Consider the following 20,856-nt stretch of genomic DNA (forward strand, 5'->3'; position numbering starts at 1 on the left):
TTTATTATTTCTATGATATTTATTACCCATTTCTTATTTTAGAAAAAGATTATATTGGTCTTAATGCATTACCATGCTTATTTTTTTCCAGAGGTACTTTCTATCTTACAATATATAGTTAATTTAAATGAAACGGAAAAATATTCTAAAAATCTTCATCTCAAACTAATTTTACATTCATTTTCCAGTTTTGGTTTGCTAGAATATCTGCCAAATTTCATCAGCGCAGCAAAATAACGTCCCACTATTCCAGCCTAGGCTAAGCTTTCAAAGGTAAGCAGTTTGGTGAATGCTGATAGTAAACAGGACCTGAAAGAGCAGTGCCCAAAGTGGGGAACAGCTGTTCTACTGTGTGAACTAATGTCAATAAATAGATACATATATACACACGCACGCATGCATAAGAGATGGTTTTCAAGCTAAACTAAAACAAAAAAAAAAACCACTTTGCAATTAAAATGATCACAGTCCAGGACTTCAAGCAACCTTATTTTTCTTCCGCAAATACTTAACTCTTTTGTTTCAAATGTGTATAAATCACAGACAAGTAAATGAGCATTGCTCATTACCTTCATTTCTGAAGAACAAAGCAGCTCTGCAAGAACTTTGTACAATCAATTCTCAAAGAATGGCCAGTTATGAATCATTATTTTTTTTCAAAACCAGACTAACAGATTCTAATTTCCAGCTGTACAACATTGCATTTTTCATTTTGTTGTTTTTGCTCTAACAATTCTGTTTGTTTCTCTATGTAGATTATTCAAAGCAGATGTGCTGAAACAGGAAAACAGCTTTTTCAACAGTCTACTACACAGCTGGCATGGAAGTTGAGGGCTATGCGCGCGTGCACACACACTCACTCGCTCTCTCACTCCTCTCTGTCGGTGGCATATGCAAAAAAACCCCACAATATGAATGTCTCTGTATCCCATGGTATGACAGTTCACAAGGGGGATATCAGAGCAGCACCGTGCCTGCAATTCAAAAATCCACCCCCTTTCCTCAACCTTTTGCTAAGGAAACATGCATCTGACAATGATCTTAACAGCACTGCCCTCTGCTGCTCAGAAGTGAGGCACAGAGGAAGAGCAGAATGCCATAGTCAAGGACTTGAAGGAGGGATTTCAACACTAACTTATAATAGCCTGATTCCCAGTGTCAACAAAACAATACCTGTAGTATACATGTGTTCTTTCAGCTGTTCAAGTCAAGGCATGATTTAAAATGTTTATACTGGCCTTATTAATACATATTAGCAGTATCTGCTCTACAGTATCAAAATGAACAATTAAAATGAGTATTCAGAAAAGAGAATTAAAACAGTTTATTGTAATTGATTTTTCTATGAAATAACACACACACACACATTATTCTAGTTATAGAGTGCTAGCTATCTGGGTAATGAGGTGCTGCATACAAACACAATGCAAATGTTAGGTTCCTCGCTGCAATATACTGTATATAATCAATATATCTCAGACATTTTGCCGGATAATGATCTTTCATAGCCCTGCAAAAAAATCTAACTGGCAAAATAGTCCTAGTAAAATAGTTTTAAAAAAATATATATTTACTGGTCTATCATTATGTTTTTCAGACAGGAAAAGATTATTTCCAATATTTTCACTGGCTATATTTAACTTGTTCTATAGCCTAAAATTCAGCAAAAGTAGAATTAAAATCTACATAAATTGTATTATTATTAAAAATAGTTCTTGGAGTTGCAGGTTAAATTGCATCTTAATGAGATAATAATCAGTTATATGATGCCATTACTTCATGTTAAGAGAGATACCTAATATGTAGTAATTAGCACTGAGGGAAAAAGGAACAAAGTAGATCTTAATGGGACTGGTTTAAAATTTTCTCAGAGACAGCTGGGTTTCTAAATAATTTCCTTTATAAACAAGCATATTTACCTTTTGGTTTACGCTAATCGGAAATAAATGGTCATTGGAGTATACTATCTATCAACTGGCAGACAAATTAGATATCTTTTAAACATTTGGGGCCCCTTCTTCTCTTCCACTTCCATTCCCCCAACAAAGATGTATAGATTGTCTTTCACATCAGACCATAACAAGCAGATCGTACAGAAACACATGGGATGTACAGATGTGGTCTCCTCATCTCAAAAAAGATATACTGGCATTAGAAAAGGTTCAGAGAAGGGCAACAAAATGATTAAGGGTTTGGAATGGGTCCCATATGAGGAGAGATTAAAGAGGCTAGGACTTTTCAGCTTGGAAAAGAGGAGACTAAAGGAGGATATGATAGAGGTACACCGCTACCTCGATATAACGCGACCCGATATAACACGAATTTGGATATAACGTGGTAAAGCAGTGATCGGGGGGGAGAGGGGCTGCGCACTCCAGTGGATCAAAGCAAGTTCAATGTAATGCGGTTTCACCTATAACGCGATAAGATTTTTTGGCTCCCGAGGACAGTGTTATATTGAGGTAGAGGTGTATATAAAATCATGAGTGGTGTGGAGAAAGTGAATAAGGAAAAGTTATTTACCTGTTCCCATAATATAAGAACTAGGGGCTACCAAATGAAATTAATGGGCAGCAGGTTTAAAACAAAGAAAAGGAAGTTCTTCACACAGCACACACTCAACCTGTGGAACTCCTTGCCTGAGGAGGTTGTGAAGGCTAGGACTATAACAGGGTTCACAAGAGAACTAGATAAATCCATGGAGGTTAAGTCCACTAATGGCATTAGCCAGGATGGGTAAGGAATGGTGTCCTAGGCCTCTGTTTGCCAGAAGGTGGAGATGGATGGCAGGAGAGAGATCACTTGATGATTACCTGTTAGGTTCACGCCCTCTAGGACACCTGGCATTGGTCACTGTCGGTAGACAGGATACTGGGCTGGATGGACCTTTGGTCTGACCCAGTATGGCCATTCTTATGTTCTTATGATGTTCCAGATCTGGTCATGAGGTCATGTATCTCTATATATCATTTTAACATATTGTCATCTGTGTAGTATTGCACACTGACATACTATATGCAGTGTGCATGAGAGACGGTCTGATCTGCACATCAGATACATATCCATTCTGGGGATGTTCAGACCCAAACTTCACAGTTCAGCATCACACACGTATTACATAGATATGCACACTTCCTGAACTTGCCCTCCAGAAGGCAGCTCCTCTCTACAACTCTGAACTCCTTTCACATTCCTCCACCATCACCCTCTCCATTCTACCAAGGACACTGATTTATCTCTGCCTCTCAAAAATCAGCTCTGTGACTTCCATGCCGTCCCTTATGCTTGAGGTGCTCTTGAAAAACCTGTTTGCTGAGCCACCTCCCTTGCCACAGTCAACCACTCTTTAAACTCACTGCTGTCATGAAGCCTATGAGGAGTGACTGAGGTGGGCAAAACAGTGCAGAAAAAAACGAATGCTACCACTACAATATATACATGCCTCAGTGAACTGCGTACCTATGTGTTGTTAATGTCACCAGGATCCTTTCACTGCCTACTCCATTTATGAACCTCATTTGGCACGTTATTTTGATTTGAGATTGTAAACTCCTCTGGGCAGGGGCCATGCCTGTACTTGTTTCTGTGAGGTGCTTAGCATATATTTGGGTGGTAGAAAAATATCATATTTATATATTTAATATCATATACAATGTATATATTACACATACACACAATAGATAGATTACATATATAGATATTGCAAAAGCAATTTACAGTAGTTAGCTTTCTCTTCACTAAACCTGTGACAGATTCCAGTTTGTTTTGGATTCTCCTAACTTCTCTAGATGCCACTAACACACACACACACACACACACACACACACACACACTCTTCAGATAAAGAAGCAAACTAACCGTATGGATGCTCCCTCTATGAAGAACCTATACACACAGCAAACTATCTGCTCATTAGGAATAAATTCAATCAAATTCTGACTTTTAAAACAGCATAAACTTTTTGTTTTGTTTTTAAACTAAAAGTGACTAGCTGAAAACCATTTCTCTGGTGCCATTTTAAATACTTCTTAAATTAGATAGCTGGTAAGGCATTGGCTGTACAAAGAACAGTCTAGAAAATGAAATAAAGAGGTATTGAAATGCTGTATGTGTTACACTTCTGCCTACCTCTACACATAGGATAGGGTTTCTGAACACCATAGACTTATCCTCACATATGTTGTGGAGCCTGTATACATCTAATACCTTTGGGGATCTAGAACACCCTAAAGCTCAGCAAAAGGAAGAAGGGGATGCAGTGAAGGGTGGAGGGCTGAGGGGTGGAATCAAGGGAAAGAAAAGACAATGAGGAAACTTCTGGTAATCCACAATCACTGCCAAATACAAAAAAAAACTCCCATTGGTCTGAGGACTTAAGCTATTAGTTAATACAAAGTCTAATTATTTTTGCAGTTTGGTATTTTTATTAAACGTCCACTGAAATATGAAACTTTGAGCTAATAGAACACATGTGTAGGTAGAGTTTTCTTTCTGGCATGATTTCATTGGTTCCATGGACAGTCATGCCAGAAAAGCAAGATCTAAATTCAATGCAACTACCAGGACAGAAAATTAAACAGGAAAAAAACAAAAACAAAAAAATTAAAAAAATTAAAAAAAAAAAACAGCTGGCAACATTACGCAGAAAGATCTAGTATTACCAGCCTCTGCAAGGTTTGAAATATAGCTATCAGTTTGGAAAAGTTTCACAGATAAAATGTAATGGTAGATTTAAACTACGTTTTGTTTTAGTTAATATGGAGCTAACACAATCCTATTCTTTGTACCTTGGACTAATTGATGTAAAAGCTCTTTCCTGAGGATCAGGGTGACAATTTAGATCAGGAAAGCTGTTGTACAAAATGGTATCTGAATGGTGGAAGCCCACTGAAGGTCTGCCTGCATGTTTGTGCTAATAACGTGTACATTAAACAGGTGGAATCTGGAAGCCTGGGATTAGTGCTGCAATGGGATTGCTGGCAGCAAAACTTAAGATCTAATAAAATAGTGGTTTGCAAGAATATTCAATACCTGCTTGAAAGCCATCAAAGTGACAAATTATTCACTTCCCTCATTACTGATGTCCTTAAGTCCCCCTGGTAAGGTGCATTAAAGCTCAAAAACAAAAAGGGGAAAATAAAGTCACTTTTGAAAGTGGTGATGGACAGTTGGGAGAAGACAGTAGGCAATGTTCTGAGAAGTACTCCAGCAGTAGAGACCACACACTACAACTTCTCCCGTTTGATTTTGGGCTGTATTGTACATACATATTCAACCTTCAGATAATATACTACTTTTGGGGAAAGGACTGAGGAAATGTCAGGTACAGCCATTACACAGCATAGTGTACATCTACAATGCTACACAAGGACCTTTCCCACAGCTGCCATACTTCTTTCCTGGCACAACAGAGCTCCAATCCTCACTGAGAACACTTGGCGCTTCTACAATCCAAATAATAAAGCATTGATAATATGCACAAAATCAGGGGCACATAAATTTCATTAAGAATGGAACTAGTATTACCCCAGCCATTGCACACTTGTTCACACTTCTAAGATTGCAGGGAAACAGGAAGTAGTAAGTAGTGTTTCCAAGAGTGCAAAAGTTATTGAAAACTGGTGCCTAGGGGAAGGTACTTGCTTTGATACATGTGCAAGCTGTCCTATGACAAAAGTCCCTGGTGATTCACATGGCGTAGCAGTTAGTTCTGTGAATTTAAATACAAGCGTGCGTGAAGAAAACAATAAAAAGTCTTACACTATTCATTTTGCATCCTGTAACATACTGTGAAAATGAAGTTTGAAAAGTAGGGTCACTGATATCTGCAATACTATCATTTGTGGTTCACAACTAAAACTAATAAGAAATCAGGGGGAAAAATGTAGGCAGAAATTTTCCAACCAATTGTAGCCACAATCACTTCTGCAGGGCCAGAACTGTTCCTATCAACACACAGTGATGTTCAACTCCAGTAACAGTGAAAAATCCCCTAGTATACATGAACTACTGATGTTAATTAAGCCAAAACTGATTCATCTGCATTTTTCTTCTCTTCTGTTATACAACCCTAATTCTGGAATATATATAACTTTTTCTTATTTATCCTTTCTAAGTTTGCACCTCTTAGAAATCATTTATTAGATCTCCAAAATTTCATGAACTCTTTCAAAAATAGTTCAGCCCTGAAAACTCATATTCACATCATAACTTTTTATTCCAGCATGGGAAACAGCCACACAGGATGTATGATACTCTAATGGGCTCACTTAACCGTCACCGCATAGGTAGCATCAGCAAAATGTGATCATCCAAATTTTTTGCTTGCAAGTTGATACTGTTTTAATAATAAAAATATTTTAACTGGCATGTATTGGATCTATTTACAGATGCAGAGATTCAGAACATTTACTATGGCATAAATTGTGCCCTACGTGGTATGAAATAACATTTCAAGGGGAAAAAAAATGCTAGGTTTGTAATACCAGAAAATTACAAATAATCTGCACACCTTGTTAGTGTCACAGAGAAATAAAAAATCCAGGGTTAAATATGCACTATTTCTTCCAATAAGCCTTTACTTGGCATTTTGTTGCATGCAGAAGGGCCAATGGGGTATAAAGGAAGTAGTGAAATGCCAAAAAGAATGCTCCAACATGTGACTTCCATATTATCCTGTTTCAGTGACCTAACAATAGCACTACAACAAGACACTTCGGATTAAAATCGATACAATTAATTTTCTAAAGAGATTTTTTTTTAACAATAGGTTAGGTTGTTTCCCCACATAAAAGGCCAGGAATAGCCAAAGATTGAGAGTTCAAATAGTTCCCCAGAGGTTTAGAGTCCAAGTGGCTTGTGTCTTGCCAAAGTTCAAGCCCCTGGTCATAGATCTTAACACAGCTTGTATTATAATATTCAGCAGGAACAAAAACAGTTGTTCACTCAAGTGGCCTGGACAGAAGCTTCCCTTACAGGAGTACTTTTTACTGTGGCTATTTTAACCTAACATAACTTGATAAAGGATGTCCTGTGATCAGATGGATCAGGTGTTAGCAATTTCACTTTCACCTGATATGGAAATTATGTTAATTCAAACAATCTCCCAGAGTCATTGCTGCAGCTTGGGACTCATTTTCATCCTGTCCCACGTATGCACAAGTGCCTAATAAAGCTATCTTGTCAAAAAGAACACAACCAGATGTGAAAGATCTCTCTCTCTCTCTCTCTCTCTCTCTCTCTCCATTCATACAATACAAAAATATCTGCTTAAATCTTAGCAACAAATATTCTTATGCCTGCATAGCTTGTGGTCCACATATGGCCACATTGACAGTCCATGACAAAAGCATGTAAAGGAACATCCTGTGCACAAGATAATCAGTCCAGTTTAGCACAACAACGAAGAAGCCAAAGACAAGAAATTATAAAACATATGGATGAAGTGTATTATTGCGTGAGTGATGAAATAATGATGGTCAAATATCAAACTGTTTCATCATCAGTAGGCAAAATATTAACTGGCAGCTTCACATTTTTTTTCTGTTTATGCCATAAAGATTTAAGTAAAAGACCTAACACACATTTTGGTCATTAAAACACATTTTGGTAATATGAAGTCAATCCATATGTAACATTTAATTATGAAGACTGAACTGCAACACGACCTAAAACTCAACTGAGAAGGATCAATTCCTACCTGTCCATCTTGACCGACATGAACCTGATGTATCTGCAGATTACCCTGTAAAATAAGAATAAGAAACAGAACTCGGGAATTAGAAATAAAGTAGCACTTCTCAAGGAGATGTATATTTATTTGAGGAAATCTATTAATTTAGGAAATTCTTCTGAAGGTCTATGTTTTTTGGCAGTAAAACTCAAAGTGCTCCTGCACTTTAATCAAAGAGAATGGATGCCTGTACTACTTTACTGATTTTTTCAATTTTTTTAAAAAAGAATTCTTTGGGGGTGAGGTGGGGGCAAGGGAGTGTTATAGTAAAATGATTAAGTAGCAATCTGTTTATATGGCTTTTATGGAGGTAGATTTTCCCTTCTCATATTCCTTCATTTTTGTAAAATTGCAAACATGCACAATTCAAAACATTTGTCATCCTAAAATTAGTAGAGTAATTTTTTAAATCCTTGGCTGTTATGGTATGTGCCATTCCTAATGGATATAATGTCTGTTATTACTAAGCTATCATTAGTACTAACAGCCATTTCTTTTACTTTATTAAAACTCAACCCAAAATGTGAACGAAGAGTACTATTATAGGAATTTCCAAGGCACGTATTATAAAAGATTCCAAATGCTGTAAACTATTTGCAAAAGACCTTTAGCAATGAACATTGAAAAAGGAAGGAACTTCATTACAGAGAGAAACTCTGATTTAAGTTCTTAAAAAGGTCCTTTAAAAATATGTTTAAGTAAAAAGAAACAAAACAAACCAAGAAAAAAACTCCCCAAAACAATTCAAGCACAAGAGGTAAAATGGCAAATTTCTGTGTGAAAAACACACCCAGTTCTTTCATTTTCATCTTTTTTACACTCCATAATACTGCCAGCACAGTGAATAAAAATCAATGATTTTATTATGAAAAAAATAAATTGGATTTTTTTATTTTTTTATTTAAATTATAATAAGTTTTTCTCTTTAAAAATAAACCTGTTTAAAATAAAATCTGAATTTAATAAAAATGTGTCAAGGTCTTAAAATATTTTAATAAAAAATAAATATGCTGAATCCATGAGCCAATCTCAAAAACTTTGAATTAAAGACTGCTTTTCTATATAAAGAAAGAATCAGGAAGAAAACATTTAACTTTAGAGGACTAGCTTTTTGAATACGGCACAATCGATCAGCCTAAGTAACTTAGGCGACTGTCTCATTTTCAAGAGAATTTAAGCTCCAGTCACCTTCACTTAGGCGTATTTGAAAATGTTCCCAGGCTGACCTGAAATAATCAGTTTAATTTACTGACTACAGTTAATCCCTCTGTTTAGTAAATCATTTAGTTGTAAAGTGAAACATGTTTTGACAGAAAGTTTATGTATCCAAAACACTTAAGGCTGTTTTGTTTAATAAAAGTAAATTTTGTTTTGTGTGTTTAATTAAATTACAATTACCATCCTAATGCAGTTTGACACAAATCATGACAAAAAGTTAATTATCTAGTAAATAAGCAATATATCATTAACATTTCCCAATATACTCAAATGTACAATTAATAGAAATCCCAAAGCATTAAGCTATATAATTGCCTAAATAAACATATATAGTTATAGTGTACCCTGCTAGATAGCAAAAATATGTAACAAATCTAGTGGAAAGGCTGTATTTAGTTGTAAATCAACATGCTTTAATGGTTATATCAACCAATGAGAATCCACCTTTCTTTACAAAATAACTGAAGAACAAATGGAAAAGTTGATTCAAATCAATTATTTAAATCAAGGTTTTCCACTTGGTGAATTAAATCATCTTGATTTAAATCAATCCATCCGGACTAGCTGCAATTCCACTTTCTTTCAAAGGAGTGTATATTGGAATAAATTATAATCCAGATGTTTTCAAACCACTTGGTTAAAACGTAAGCCTGTTCCTGGAGTCTTTATATGCAGGCAACTCCCACTAAGGTCAATGGAATTCAGTCTCTGTAGTGACTCCTCCTGCCCACACTAGACTCTTTCACAACAAATATCCACCTGACCACAGCTGCGTTCAGAGCCACAGAATTTGAAAATTCATTCTTGTTTTTCTTTACCCCATCCAGCCCCTGAAAGGAGATTCTTTTCACTAAAACTCACTCATATTTATTGTAATAATTTTAACCTCAGAGTGCAGGGAATCAGAACATACCCTTCACCAAAGGACCCCAGTATACCATACTATTCCATGCATTCTAAAATACATAGGACAGATTGGCTCCAATGGGAGTTTTGCCTGCGTAATAATGTCAAGGCTGGAGCCATAATTCTGGAGAATCAGTTTTCTTTTTGCTGCACTATTTTTATGCCAGGGGGTTGACAGAACTGTAATTGAGGCATGTAGTCACTGCCAGGCTTCTAGAAACTGCTTCATTCTCTAAATACTTTCATTAACGGGAATCTCAAAAATCCTCCTAGTACAGTTCTGCAGCTCCCACAGTGAAAGACACCGTTAGGTATTTTGAAAATATTCTGCAGGCTGCATTACTGAAATGCTTTACTGCTGAACTGCAGCGCTTGTTAAGCACAAATGTTGTACTAGCTATAGTAGAACCCTGAAGGTACTATACTTTGCCTCCCATGAAGCCCATTATAAAGCACATCAGCTATAAGCCACAATTTGCTAATACAAAACACATATGCATTCCTTGGTTGGCCAAATAAAACCATAGACAGAGAAGGAGTGTGCTATATTTGCTGAGATTGAGGCATATTTCAATGTGGCTCTACCACATGCATTCAGTTATACTTTCACTGGGTTCTTTCGCTTATTTCAGCATCACTGAGAACAGTGGTTTAAGAAACACAGCCCTAGTCTCTGACCAGGATCTACTCAGATGACGTGGCATTTTGGCTCACCTCGCTGTCCTGTGTGATTTGGACCTGCTCCCCTTGAGGCACCTGGGCTATGTGGAGGTGACCCTGTGGGATCCGCAACAAAAGAAAACACCAAGAAGCATCAGAAGAAAATCAAAACTAGAGGAAGAAACTATTATCTCAGATTTGTTATAGTTTTATGTATTCGGGGATGAAGGGAAATGATTCACTGAAACTCACAAATGTATAAAAATTGCTTAAAAAATTAAGTGTATCCACATTTCTCCATTCTTTTATAGGAAGATCAAATGGAACAGAACGCCTTGTGGGGAAAGCATTTAACTGTCCAATGATCGAGAGGACACAAGTGGGAATAATGATTACATTTATAGAGTGTCTTTCTCCTCAAAAGATCTCAGAGCAGTTTGCAATTTTAACTGATCCACAAACTATGGGACCAAATCTGCAAACAACTCAGAAAGACTACAGGATCAGGGCCTCAGGTATATCAGTAAAATATAAGGATCACTTCTGCCACAGATGAAATGCAGCCACAGCTGAACTAAATACAAAAAGGGATATATAGTGGCCAGGCTTTTACACCTGTTGAGGATCTGGCCCTAAAGTGGTTTTAATAAAGTTGATACTTTACATTGCTGCCCCTTAACAACCACTCCTGAAAGAAATCAAGTATTCCATTTGGTAAAAATTTGGGGAGGAAAGTGAAAGAATTCCTTGAGTATCCAGACTGGCCTAAAGAAGCTTTTGCTACTGTAATTTACCTGCTGATAAACTGGATTCTAAATAACCTACTTTGGGGTTTATAAGGCTTTGTTTTCATTTTAATATGCTGTATGAAACTGAGATTAAAGATATCCATTTGGAATACCGTCAAAAGCCTTTCTTATTTTATAACACAAGAACAATTGCATGTGAATTTCAAAGAAACACAGACCCCTCTATTTCAAACAGTTTCATTTCCTTTGAAAGGAAACTGTCTATTTATAGGGAGGGAAAAAAAACATACTGAAAGTATCAAACTGACAATAGGGACTGTATATAAAATTAGAGCATAGACTCAATCCATGTTGAGATAAGAATCGCTTTCCCTTCCTAACACCAAGCTCTCAGTGGTTCCCAGGGAAGAGCATTGAAAATTAAAAAGGTGTTATTATGCTGCGTGTATAGTTTTGGTAATTCTTTCAGAATAAGGCAAAAAGATGACTTTGTTCATCTTTGTACCACAGGTCATTTGAAAAAAAACTGCTCACTCATCCATTGCAGGTATATAGTTAACCTTCAAGGCCAATGATTTTAGTATGGCCACCTAAGCAATTCAAGCACACAAAAAAAGAAATCATTATTTTTAGTCCTATCCCCCAAAGAAAATTTGCATTTGCAATTCCTGGGCATCCAGTCCAATCCCAGTACTGTTGGTTTGTGTTTTTGCATTTTCTGTGTAAATATTTGTTTGTGACTGAACGTGCAAGCGTGGGCAATGCTGAAATCTGAAGGCCATCAGCAACTCACATACACTGTATGGGGCATGTAACCACAAATGCATTATGCCCCGCTAATGACCCGAAGCCTGATCTACGCAAATCATTTTCCAGAGAACAAAGTGTAATGTCGTTTCCATCTGGTGCAGTCCTGGGCCTCTCTACAGAACCTACTGGACCAGATTTATAGCAGCAATGTTTAGATTTTGACTGGGGATTGCAATAGGTTTCCCAAACTCCAGTTAGATTTAAACTTTGATTCCATAGATAAAAATTTAGTTTTATTTGGTATTCCCTTATCTTTTACATCTACTGCTATGGACTTTTTGTCTACATATCTTATCATGGTAATTTGCATTTCTAGAGTGCTCTTCATTCAAGGATCTCAAACATGCTTTAAAAGCCTTTATTAAACCTCACAAAACCCCTGGGAGGTAGGTAAGAATTAATATGATGGCAAGACTAAGATACAAAGGAATTCCCAAGATCACACAGCTAGTCAATGGCAAATAGCCCCGACACCCAGTTCTTTTAAAGAACACTGTTTCTCAAAGGGAGGTTTCTCTTTTACAAGCTTACTGCAGAAGAGGGTTTACACCACTGGGTTTGAAAGTCTCTTTACAGTTCTGCCAAATTTCAGAGGTATAATCATTTGGCCTATAGACTAACTCCAATAGGAAATCTAGCCTACAGACCCTCAAGGAAAGCAATTAGCCTGTGATATTGCTTGGGGGCAATGGTCCTTTCCAGAGAAATATAGGATTTGCCATCCATTGTGCATGATGCTCCAAGGAAAGCTATAAAAATTCATAATTGCATCAAGCCAACTGTGCGATGCTGTACAAGTTAGGACAGAGTCTCATAAAAAATCAGTTTATACCAGTTTATCACCACTTGGTGCCTCTGAGAAAAGGAGGACAGACATGGAGCCATACTTCCTTCCTCCTTCTGATGCTGGGGCACAAATTCCAGTAGCTACAGGGCTGCTCTAATTTATGTTGGCTAGAATGGGTCCCTAGGTATTTTTGTTTCTGTGAAAAATCAGAGTGCATTGCATGTTCCCTTCAGGCCCTGATTATACCAGCTTTATTTCACCAGGCAATTCCCCTACGACACAGAAAAGTTGCTTGATGTTACCTAAAGAAATAACACAGATTGCTACAGACTGTTGCAATACTAAATATGGAATTATATAATAATCCACAAGTAAAAATCACAAATACACTAAGTATTTATGAACTGATTGTTGGAAATGCTGGGCACTTGCAGCTCCCACTTAAATCAATGAGTGTTGTGAGTTTTTAGTACCTCTGAAAATCAGCTCTGCCTTAATCTTTAGGCCTGAAAGTCTTGCTTGACGCACTGTTGCCAACTCTTGCTATTTTATGGCAAGTCTCACGTGATATCTGCTGTTTTTCTTAAAGCCAGACTCATAGCTCCAGGATTCATTCTCTCTCTCATACCCAGTCGCATCCCACCTTCCCTTACTCCTCCTCTTAACCTCTCACTCTCTTCTGGCTTATTATCCTCACAATAGAAGCATATTTAAACCTCTGCCATCTTAAAAACCCCCATCCTTGACACCATTTTCCTCTCAAACTGCCACCCCTTTTCCCTTTCATCTCTAAAATATTTGAACCGGCTGTTTGGAGTTCCTCTCCTCCGATTCTATCCTAGAGCCTCTCTAATTCGGCCTCCACCCTTTCACTCCTCTAAAATCGCTCTCACCCAAGTCTCTAATGACCTCTTCCTAACCAAAGCTCAAAATCAGTACTCTATCCTCAGTCTCATTGACCTGTCAGCTGTCTTTGACTCCATTGACCATGTTGCTTTTCTTGAAATCTTGTCCTCCCCTTTGGCTTCTTTAACTCTATTTTTGCCTGGTTCTCCTCCTAACTCTCTAACCACTTCTTCAGCCTATCCTTGATCTGTCTCATCCCATTTTCAACTTTCTGAGGGGGTTTCCAGAGGGCTCCGTCCTTAGTCTCCTCTTCTCCCTCTGCACCTTATGTCTGGATAATCTTATCTACCAACACAAATTCAACCACCACTTCTATGCTGATGATCCCAGATCTACCTCTCCACTCCAGACCTTCTCACCAAACTAAAATCTTAGCCTGTCTCTCTGATATCTTTTAACGGATGCCTCGCATCAAATCAAACTTAATATGTCTTAAACAGAGTTCTTAAACTCCTACTCCCTTCCCCTCCCCAGCCCTCCATGCAAGCTCTCCCTGATACTTCCTTTCTTGATTACAGTAGGCAACACCACCATCCTGCCTGTCACTCAGAGTATCATCTTCAACTCAGAAGTCCTCACAGCCAGGCTATGGTTAAGTCTATGTATTGAAGATTCTTTGTGTGTAGCACCTCTGCGGTATGGCCTTTTCTATGCATCTACACAGTTAAAAGTCTTGTTCGAGCTTTCATCATCTTACATCTCAATTACTGTAAAATCCTTTTCTCGGACCTTGACAAAAGCAATCTTGCAAAGATCATTTTCCTGGCTCATTGCTGAGATCATGTCACCCTTCTCATTGCATCCCTCCATTGCTTCTCCCTTCTCTACCTCTCCCACTGCCTACAATGCTGACCAATTTTGTCTCATTGTTTCCTTGTACTTCTCGGTCTCCATTTGTCTTCTCTTATTTTATACTTAGATAGTAAGCTCTTTGGGGACGGGATCAACTTTTTGTTTTCTGTTTGCACAGCACTTAGCACAACGGGGTCCTAAGTGCTACACAGTAATACGGATAATAATGTCTTAATTTGGAAAGCTAGGGGTCCACAATACTACATATTCCAATATCCTTTTTACCTCACTTCTGCTTTTTCCTTTAAAAATATTGAATTACATACAAAATAGTTCTTGCATTAAGATTGTGACATAAAACTACAAAAGCCAGGGAAAGTTTCCTCAGAGTATACCAACACCATTAATTTAAAAAGCACAATGGCTTGACTTATTGTAGTAGCGTAAGGCTTAACTTTTAAATTTCCTGGCTTTTGTGGATTTGGGTCAAAATGTTAAGTTTATTAAAACATGGTTTTTTTTTNACTATAAGATGAAGAGGAAGGCGTTCGCCTGGAAAAACTTTTCACTGCAAGACTCTGGCCTCGCTGTTTTCGCCGCCAAGCTGTCCGGCATTTGGAGTCTATGCTCTGCTTGATCCGGTACCAGTCGGACTCTGTAATTCCAAATTTATAGAAAAGGTGACCTAGAAAGAGGGGGAAAAAACACAAAAGGATAGGACAAAATATAAATCCATATTCTGTATGAAATGCACTTATCTACATGGGGCTGCAAGGACTCTCACACATTCAAGGAGATGAAGGCATTGTACGAAATAGCATCTGTTGATAAGTGCCCAAAGTCACCGCAAGGAACATGAGATGGCAGAGATTATCAAAACTGCAGTTGTGTGCAATTACAGCAACCATCACACAAATTACCACACACAAATCAAGTAACTGAATGTGTGCAAATGATCAGTTGTGTATTTAACTGGCCACCAGTAGATGCAATTTCCCAATTTGCATGTGCATTTGTGGAAATGGCACCATCAAGTTTGAGATGCACAGTACTGAAAATTTGATAGATGAGTTGCTCCTTGGCCAAATATGGACAAAACTATATTTAAATCGCCCCTACAGTCACAATTTCTAGAAAACTAATGGTGACTAGATGCCAGGACTAATTCTCTAACAGGATTGATATATAAACTAAAGTGGGGTTTTTGGGGGGGTTTTTTAATGGCCTTCTAAAACAGTGTTTTTCAAAGTACAGGTCGCGAGCCAATACTGGGTCATGGAATGTTAGACACTGGGTAACTTGCTAATTCAAACTATAACGATTGTTGCTGCGCAGCAGCTCTAAAGGGCCGCACAGCAGGGACTGGAGAGAACAGAGGTAGGGGGTGGGTGGGAACTGAGGAGGGAAGCAAGTTGGGGCTTGCAGGGCTCCTGCGGGCCTCTCCCCTGGCCCCGGAGCTCGCTGCTGCCGGCCGGGAGAGAAGGCCCCTTTCCCCGGAACTCCGTGCTCCTGCGGGCAAGGGAAGAGAGCTCAGAGCTGCCTGCTGGCAGGGAGAGAGAGAGGCCGCTACCCCAGAGCTAGCTGCTTCTGGCAGGGAGAGGGCTGGGGGGCGGGGGCGGGGGGAAGTCTTCTGGCCCCAACCTTGGGGCAGCCTGCCTGCACCCCAAACTCATCCCTGGCCCCACCCCAGAGCCCGCCCCCCAGCCAGAGCCCTCACCTCCCCCGCATCCCAACCCTCTGCCCCAGCCCTTAGCCCCCTCCTGCATCCTGAACCCCTCATCCCCAGCCCCACCTCACAGGCCTCACCCCCAGACAGAGCCCTCACCCTACCCTCTGCCCTACCCTGGGCCACCTCCCACACTCCTTACCATAAGCTTACTAAGGCTAGTGTCTAGTGTTAGTTATGTAAATTGGGTTAAGCTGGAATGTACTGCAATATTATGATTTTATGAAAACTCTAGTCAAAAGATATAATTATGTTGGGTCACGGGAACCAACAATTTTCTTCAACTGGGTCACGAGGAAAAAAGTTTGAAAACCACTGTTCTAGAGCATGTCTGCTGAGTCTTCAAAATCACCAAACTGTAAATTGCAAGATGAAGGAAGTGACCTTTTGAAGGTATTCCTAGTGCTATCAAGTCAGGTCATTCTAAGGAAGCTTTTCTACACTTTCCTAACATAGCCATTTCAACAGATTATTTTGGTTTCCCCATCCACTGTGTAAAAATAAAAGGATCCTGTGAGTTAAGCTGCATAAAGATTTTCCAGTGAAGCTCATTGATTTGGTTTTGCTGCAAACTCAGTCCAGGTTCACAAGCTTTGCAGTAAACATGGGCCTAGTTTCAAGAGAAACAGAAGAAGCAAGCACCAAACATAGGGTTGTGTTTCAACTGTAACAGGAATGGTTTCAGTTTCCAGGACAGTATGGTTAAAAATAATGGGAAAGAAATACAGAAGGCATTATCAGCATTTTCACAAGTTCCCAATACTGCATTGCCAATTCTCATGAATCTATTGCAAATCTTGCAATATTTGGTGTTTTTCTTAAAGCCCCAGTTGCCTGAAATCAGCTGATTATACGGTAATCTCATTTAAAAAAAAAAAAAAAAGAAGTTTCTAGCCCTCACACTTGAAGGGACAAAGCTTGAAAGAATAAACCTAAAGTTTCAAAAACTATAAGGCAAAAAAATATGTATATTATTCTTTAAAATGTTGATTCTGAGGGGCTGAGTCATGATTAAACTTTTGGGTTTGGCAATATTGCAATTAAATCCCATCTAACTACCTTAATGATGAAAGAGTCATGTTACAAAACCCACAGCTACTACTTAGTCCAATTTCTGATCGAAAATTGAGTTGGATGCTTCTCAACTAAACCAATCAATATGCCCAGCAACACAGTACTGAGTTTCCAATTAATCTCAGCTGACTCTGAGGTCACCCTGAATTCCTAGAATGGAAAGACAACTGTTTTTGTTAAACCAATAAAGCTCTCTTTAGGCTTCCTTCGTGCTTTTTATTTTGTCCGCCTGTTCACAGGACTTTGCCAATTGAAAGATTGCTAATAATATATTTAACTGAATATCCTATTCTAATAGGCTCAACATTATTTTGAGTCTAAATTTCTGATTTTTAATATACAGTTGTTTCTTATGCCTCCTCTCTTGACACAAATTGTCTCTCTTCTCAACAACCAGCTAGTTTTATCATCAAGCCTTCCATTAAGACCCTGATAAACGTGTGTTTAACTTCAAGCTTTTGTGTAGTCCCACTGAAATCATGGGGACTACTCGTGTGGTTAAAGTTAAACCTGTGTCTAAGTGCTTTGCTAGACTGGGGCTGAAAGGGCTAAAATTCTAGATTCACAAGACTATAAATATTATAACGTTTGCTGCTTTCTTTTAATTTTTAAATAAATGGAAGTTCTTGAGGAATTTCACTAATTCATATGCATATCTTACCACCTTTTATATATAATCTATTTGGTTCATTATATGGATTAAGTCATCACCATTTTAACAACACTGGTTCTGTTTATTGATGGTCTAAATTAGCTGCATATTTGTTTAAAGAGCAACCAGAAAATGAACAAAGGCCAACTAAAGTCAGGAAAGAATTGGCATCAAAGAGCCCATTACAGAAGCACGGCCAGCCCCAAAAGTTCTCACTGGCAACTGACAGCAAGCAAATATCCTTTTTCGAGACTGTTTTACAACTACTACATTTTGCCTCAGAAAGGAGGCAGAAAATTGACTGAAACTATCTGTTGCTGTAGAATATTTTCCTTTCCGTAGGTGTCAGCAAAATGAAAGCACATTCTGTACTGTAAATACTGAAACCACATTTTTCTGAGTGTCATCTATTGCCCTACAAACTAATATGCTGTATACACAGAAATAGGTTCATAATTTTTTTCAATAACATCCAGTAAAAGCAGTTGCGTTTTCACTCTGAGTACATCTCAGCTGTCACTATGTGCCAAAGCTTTCCAGATAAGATATATTGTCACATACTATACTGTGGCAATCACTCTTGTAACCCTGGATTTACATATATGCTTCTTCCATATGTTCAAATTTCATTAATGAATACATTTAAACACTTCTTCAGGTCGCACACTGCCTCCAGTAGAGGTAAATCAACAAATTGCAGGTGGATTCTGGGGTTGAGGGGAAGGGTATACACTATTTGGAATTGGCAGCATAATACAGCAGGGCAAGGTTTAAGTTTTACAAAGTAATTCATGGGACATCTCAGGCTAACTGTCACTCTATACAAACAGGAATCAAACAATATAAGCTGTTGGAGAAATGGTGATCAGAACTGCAGCAAGCTGCTCATGCTAGGGGAGTCAGTGCTTGCATGCCAAGAGCATATGGAAACAGATGTTGCATACTGGGGCTGTACATTAAGGAAGCCTCAGAATTTGCCATGTTGAGGAAGAATAGGGAAAGGAGGCCTCTCTCCCTGTTACAAACAGATAATGGATACATTTCACTATATCACCAGTGTAACAGGTAGTAATACTGAAACACTGGAAAAAGATGAGGACAGCTGTTTAGAGTGAAATAGCTCACAAATGAGAGAATTTTGTAAACCACTGCACTCATAAGCTAAACAGGGGTGAGGAGGCAAGAAGCAGATTTTAAACTAGGGAGAGAGAACAAATTTGGGGCTCAGATTTTCAGAACCATGCATGCACATGTGTGCAGTTAGATCATGCAATTCCTACCTAAATAATATGGTGATGGAAGCCCTACAAATGGTATGGACAGACAGTCACATGGGCGACTAAGAAGGCCACCTTCCATGATAGGTATAGAAGCAAGTCGACAGGGGTTCAAATGGGGGTCCCATTAGTCTGGAAAGGACCAGGTTGAGGTCCCACGCTGGGACCGGTTGTCTAACCTGCGGGTACAGCCTTTCCAGATCTTTCAGGAAATGCCCAACCATGGGGTTGGCAAAGACGGAATGCCCAGCTGCTCCCAGATGGAAGGCAGAAATGGCTGCCAAGTGCACCTTGACGGATGATGACCTTGCTGTTTCAAGTACAGTAGGTAGTCCCAGATGAGCGGTATGGGCGCCTGCATTGGAGATGTGCAGCCCTGAGCGCACCAGATTGTAAATCTTTTCCACTTGGACAGGTAGATGGCCCTAGTGGAGGACTTCCTGCTACCAAGCAAGACCTCCCTAACAGGCTCAGAGCACATGAGTTCCATGGGGTTTAGCCATGAAGCTTTCAGGCTGTGAGATGAAGGGACTGGAGGTTGGGGTGATGAAGCCAACCATGGTCTTGGGTGATCAGTGGCAGTATGGGATGGGACCTGTGGCAGTATGATTGGGATGTCCACTGACAGCTCCAGGAGCGTGGTGTGTCTGTGTAAGTGAGGCCACGCCAGCGCCACCATTATGATCACCCTGTCTCTGCAGATCTTGAGCAGGACCTTTTGTACAAGTGGGAACGCTTACAGCAGATGTTCCATCCAGGGGAGGAGAAATGCGTCCACAAGCGAGCCCAGGTTGTGATTCTGGGAGGAGCAGAATTGTGTGCCCTTTCTGTTGTCTCGTGTGGCAAACAGGTTGACCTGGGGAACTCTCCACCTCTGGAAAATGCTGTGAATTACATCTGGACGGATGGACCACTCGTGGTTGTGGAAGGATCTGCTGAGGTCGTCCACCTGCTCATTTTGGGAACCTGGGATGTAGGATGCGTCCAGGCGAATGGAGTGGGCTATGCAGAACTCCCACAGCTTGAGGACTTCCTGACATAGGGGAGAGGAATGGGCTCCACCCTGCTTGCTTATGTAAAACATTGCAGTTGTGTTGTCCGTCATAACTGCCATGCACTGCCCTTGTAGATGGGCTTGGAAGGTTTGGCACGCTAGTCGGACCACTCTCAACTCCTTGATGTTGATATGGAGTGAGAGCTTGTCCTGAGACCAGAGGCCCTGCATCTGAATGTCTCCCAAGTGCGCACCCCATCCCAGCACTGATGTGTCCATTACCAGAGACAGAGAGGGCTGGTGTCTGTTGAAGGGGACTCCCTCGCACACCTCCTGTGAGTTGAGCCACCAGCAGAGGGACTTGAGGACCTGCACCGGAAGGGTGACCACTATGTCCAGGCAGTCGCGCCCCGAACGATAAGCCGATGCAAGCCAAGCTTGGAGAGGTCTGAGCAACAGCCTGGCATGCTGTATTATGTATATGCATGTCACCATGTGGCCGGTAGGGTACTGTCTGAGGCCTTGTATGTTGTCCATCATCGTTTAGAAATGAGCCTCCAGCAGGGACGCCCT

At 39.5% G+C, this 20,856-nt stretch overlaps 1 protein-coding gene across 1 annotated transcript in view; it reads right to left on the reverse strand.

Annotated features, from left to right (window-relative positions):
* The window catches only part of BANP (BTG3 associated nuclear protein), a 229,220-nt gene that overhangs the window by 89,232 nt on the left and 119,132 nt on the right, over positions 1-20,856 (reverse strand). The window contains exons 8-10 of the mRNA XM_034788786.1: positions 15,087-15,245; positions 10,571-10,683; positions 7,700-7,744 (exon numbers count right to left, since the gene is read on the reverse strand). Of these exons, the coding sequence (XP_034644677.1) occupies positions 7,700-7,744; positions 10,571-10,683; positions 15,087-15,245 (317 nt within the window). The remainder of the gene's footprint in view (positions 1-7,699; positions 7,745-10,570; positions 10,684-15,086; positions 15,246-20,856) is intronic.

Source organism: Trachemys scripta, chromosome 13 (assembly GCF_013100865.1).
Source record: "Trachemys scripta elegans isolate TJP31775 chromosome 13, CAS_Tse_1.0, whole genome shotgun sequence".
In the NCBI taxonomy this organism is placed as follows: Eukaryota; Metazoa; Chordata; order Testudines; family Emydidae; genus Trachemys; species Trachemys scripta.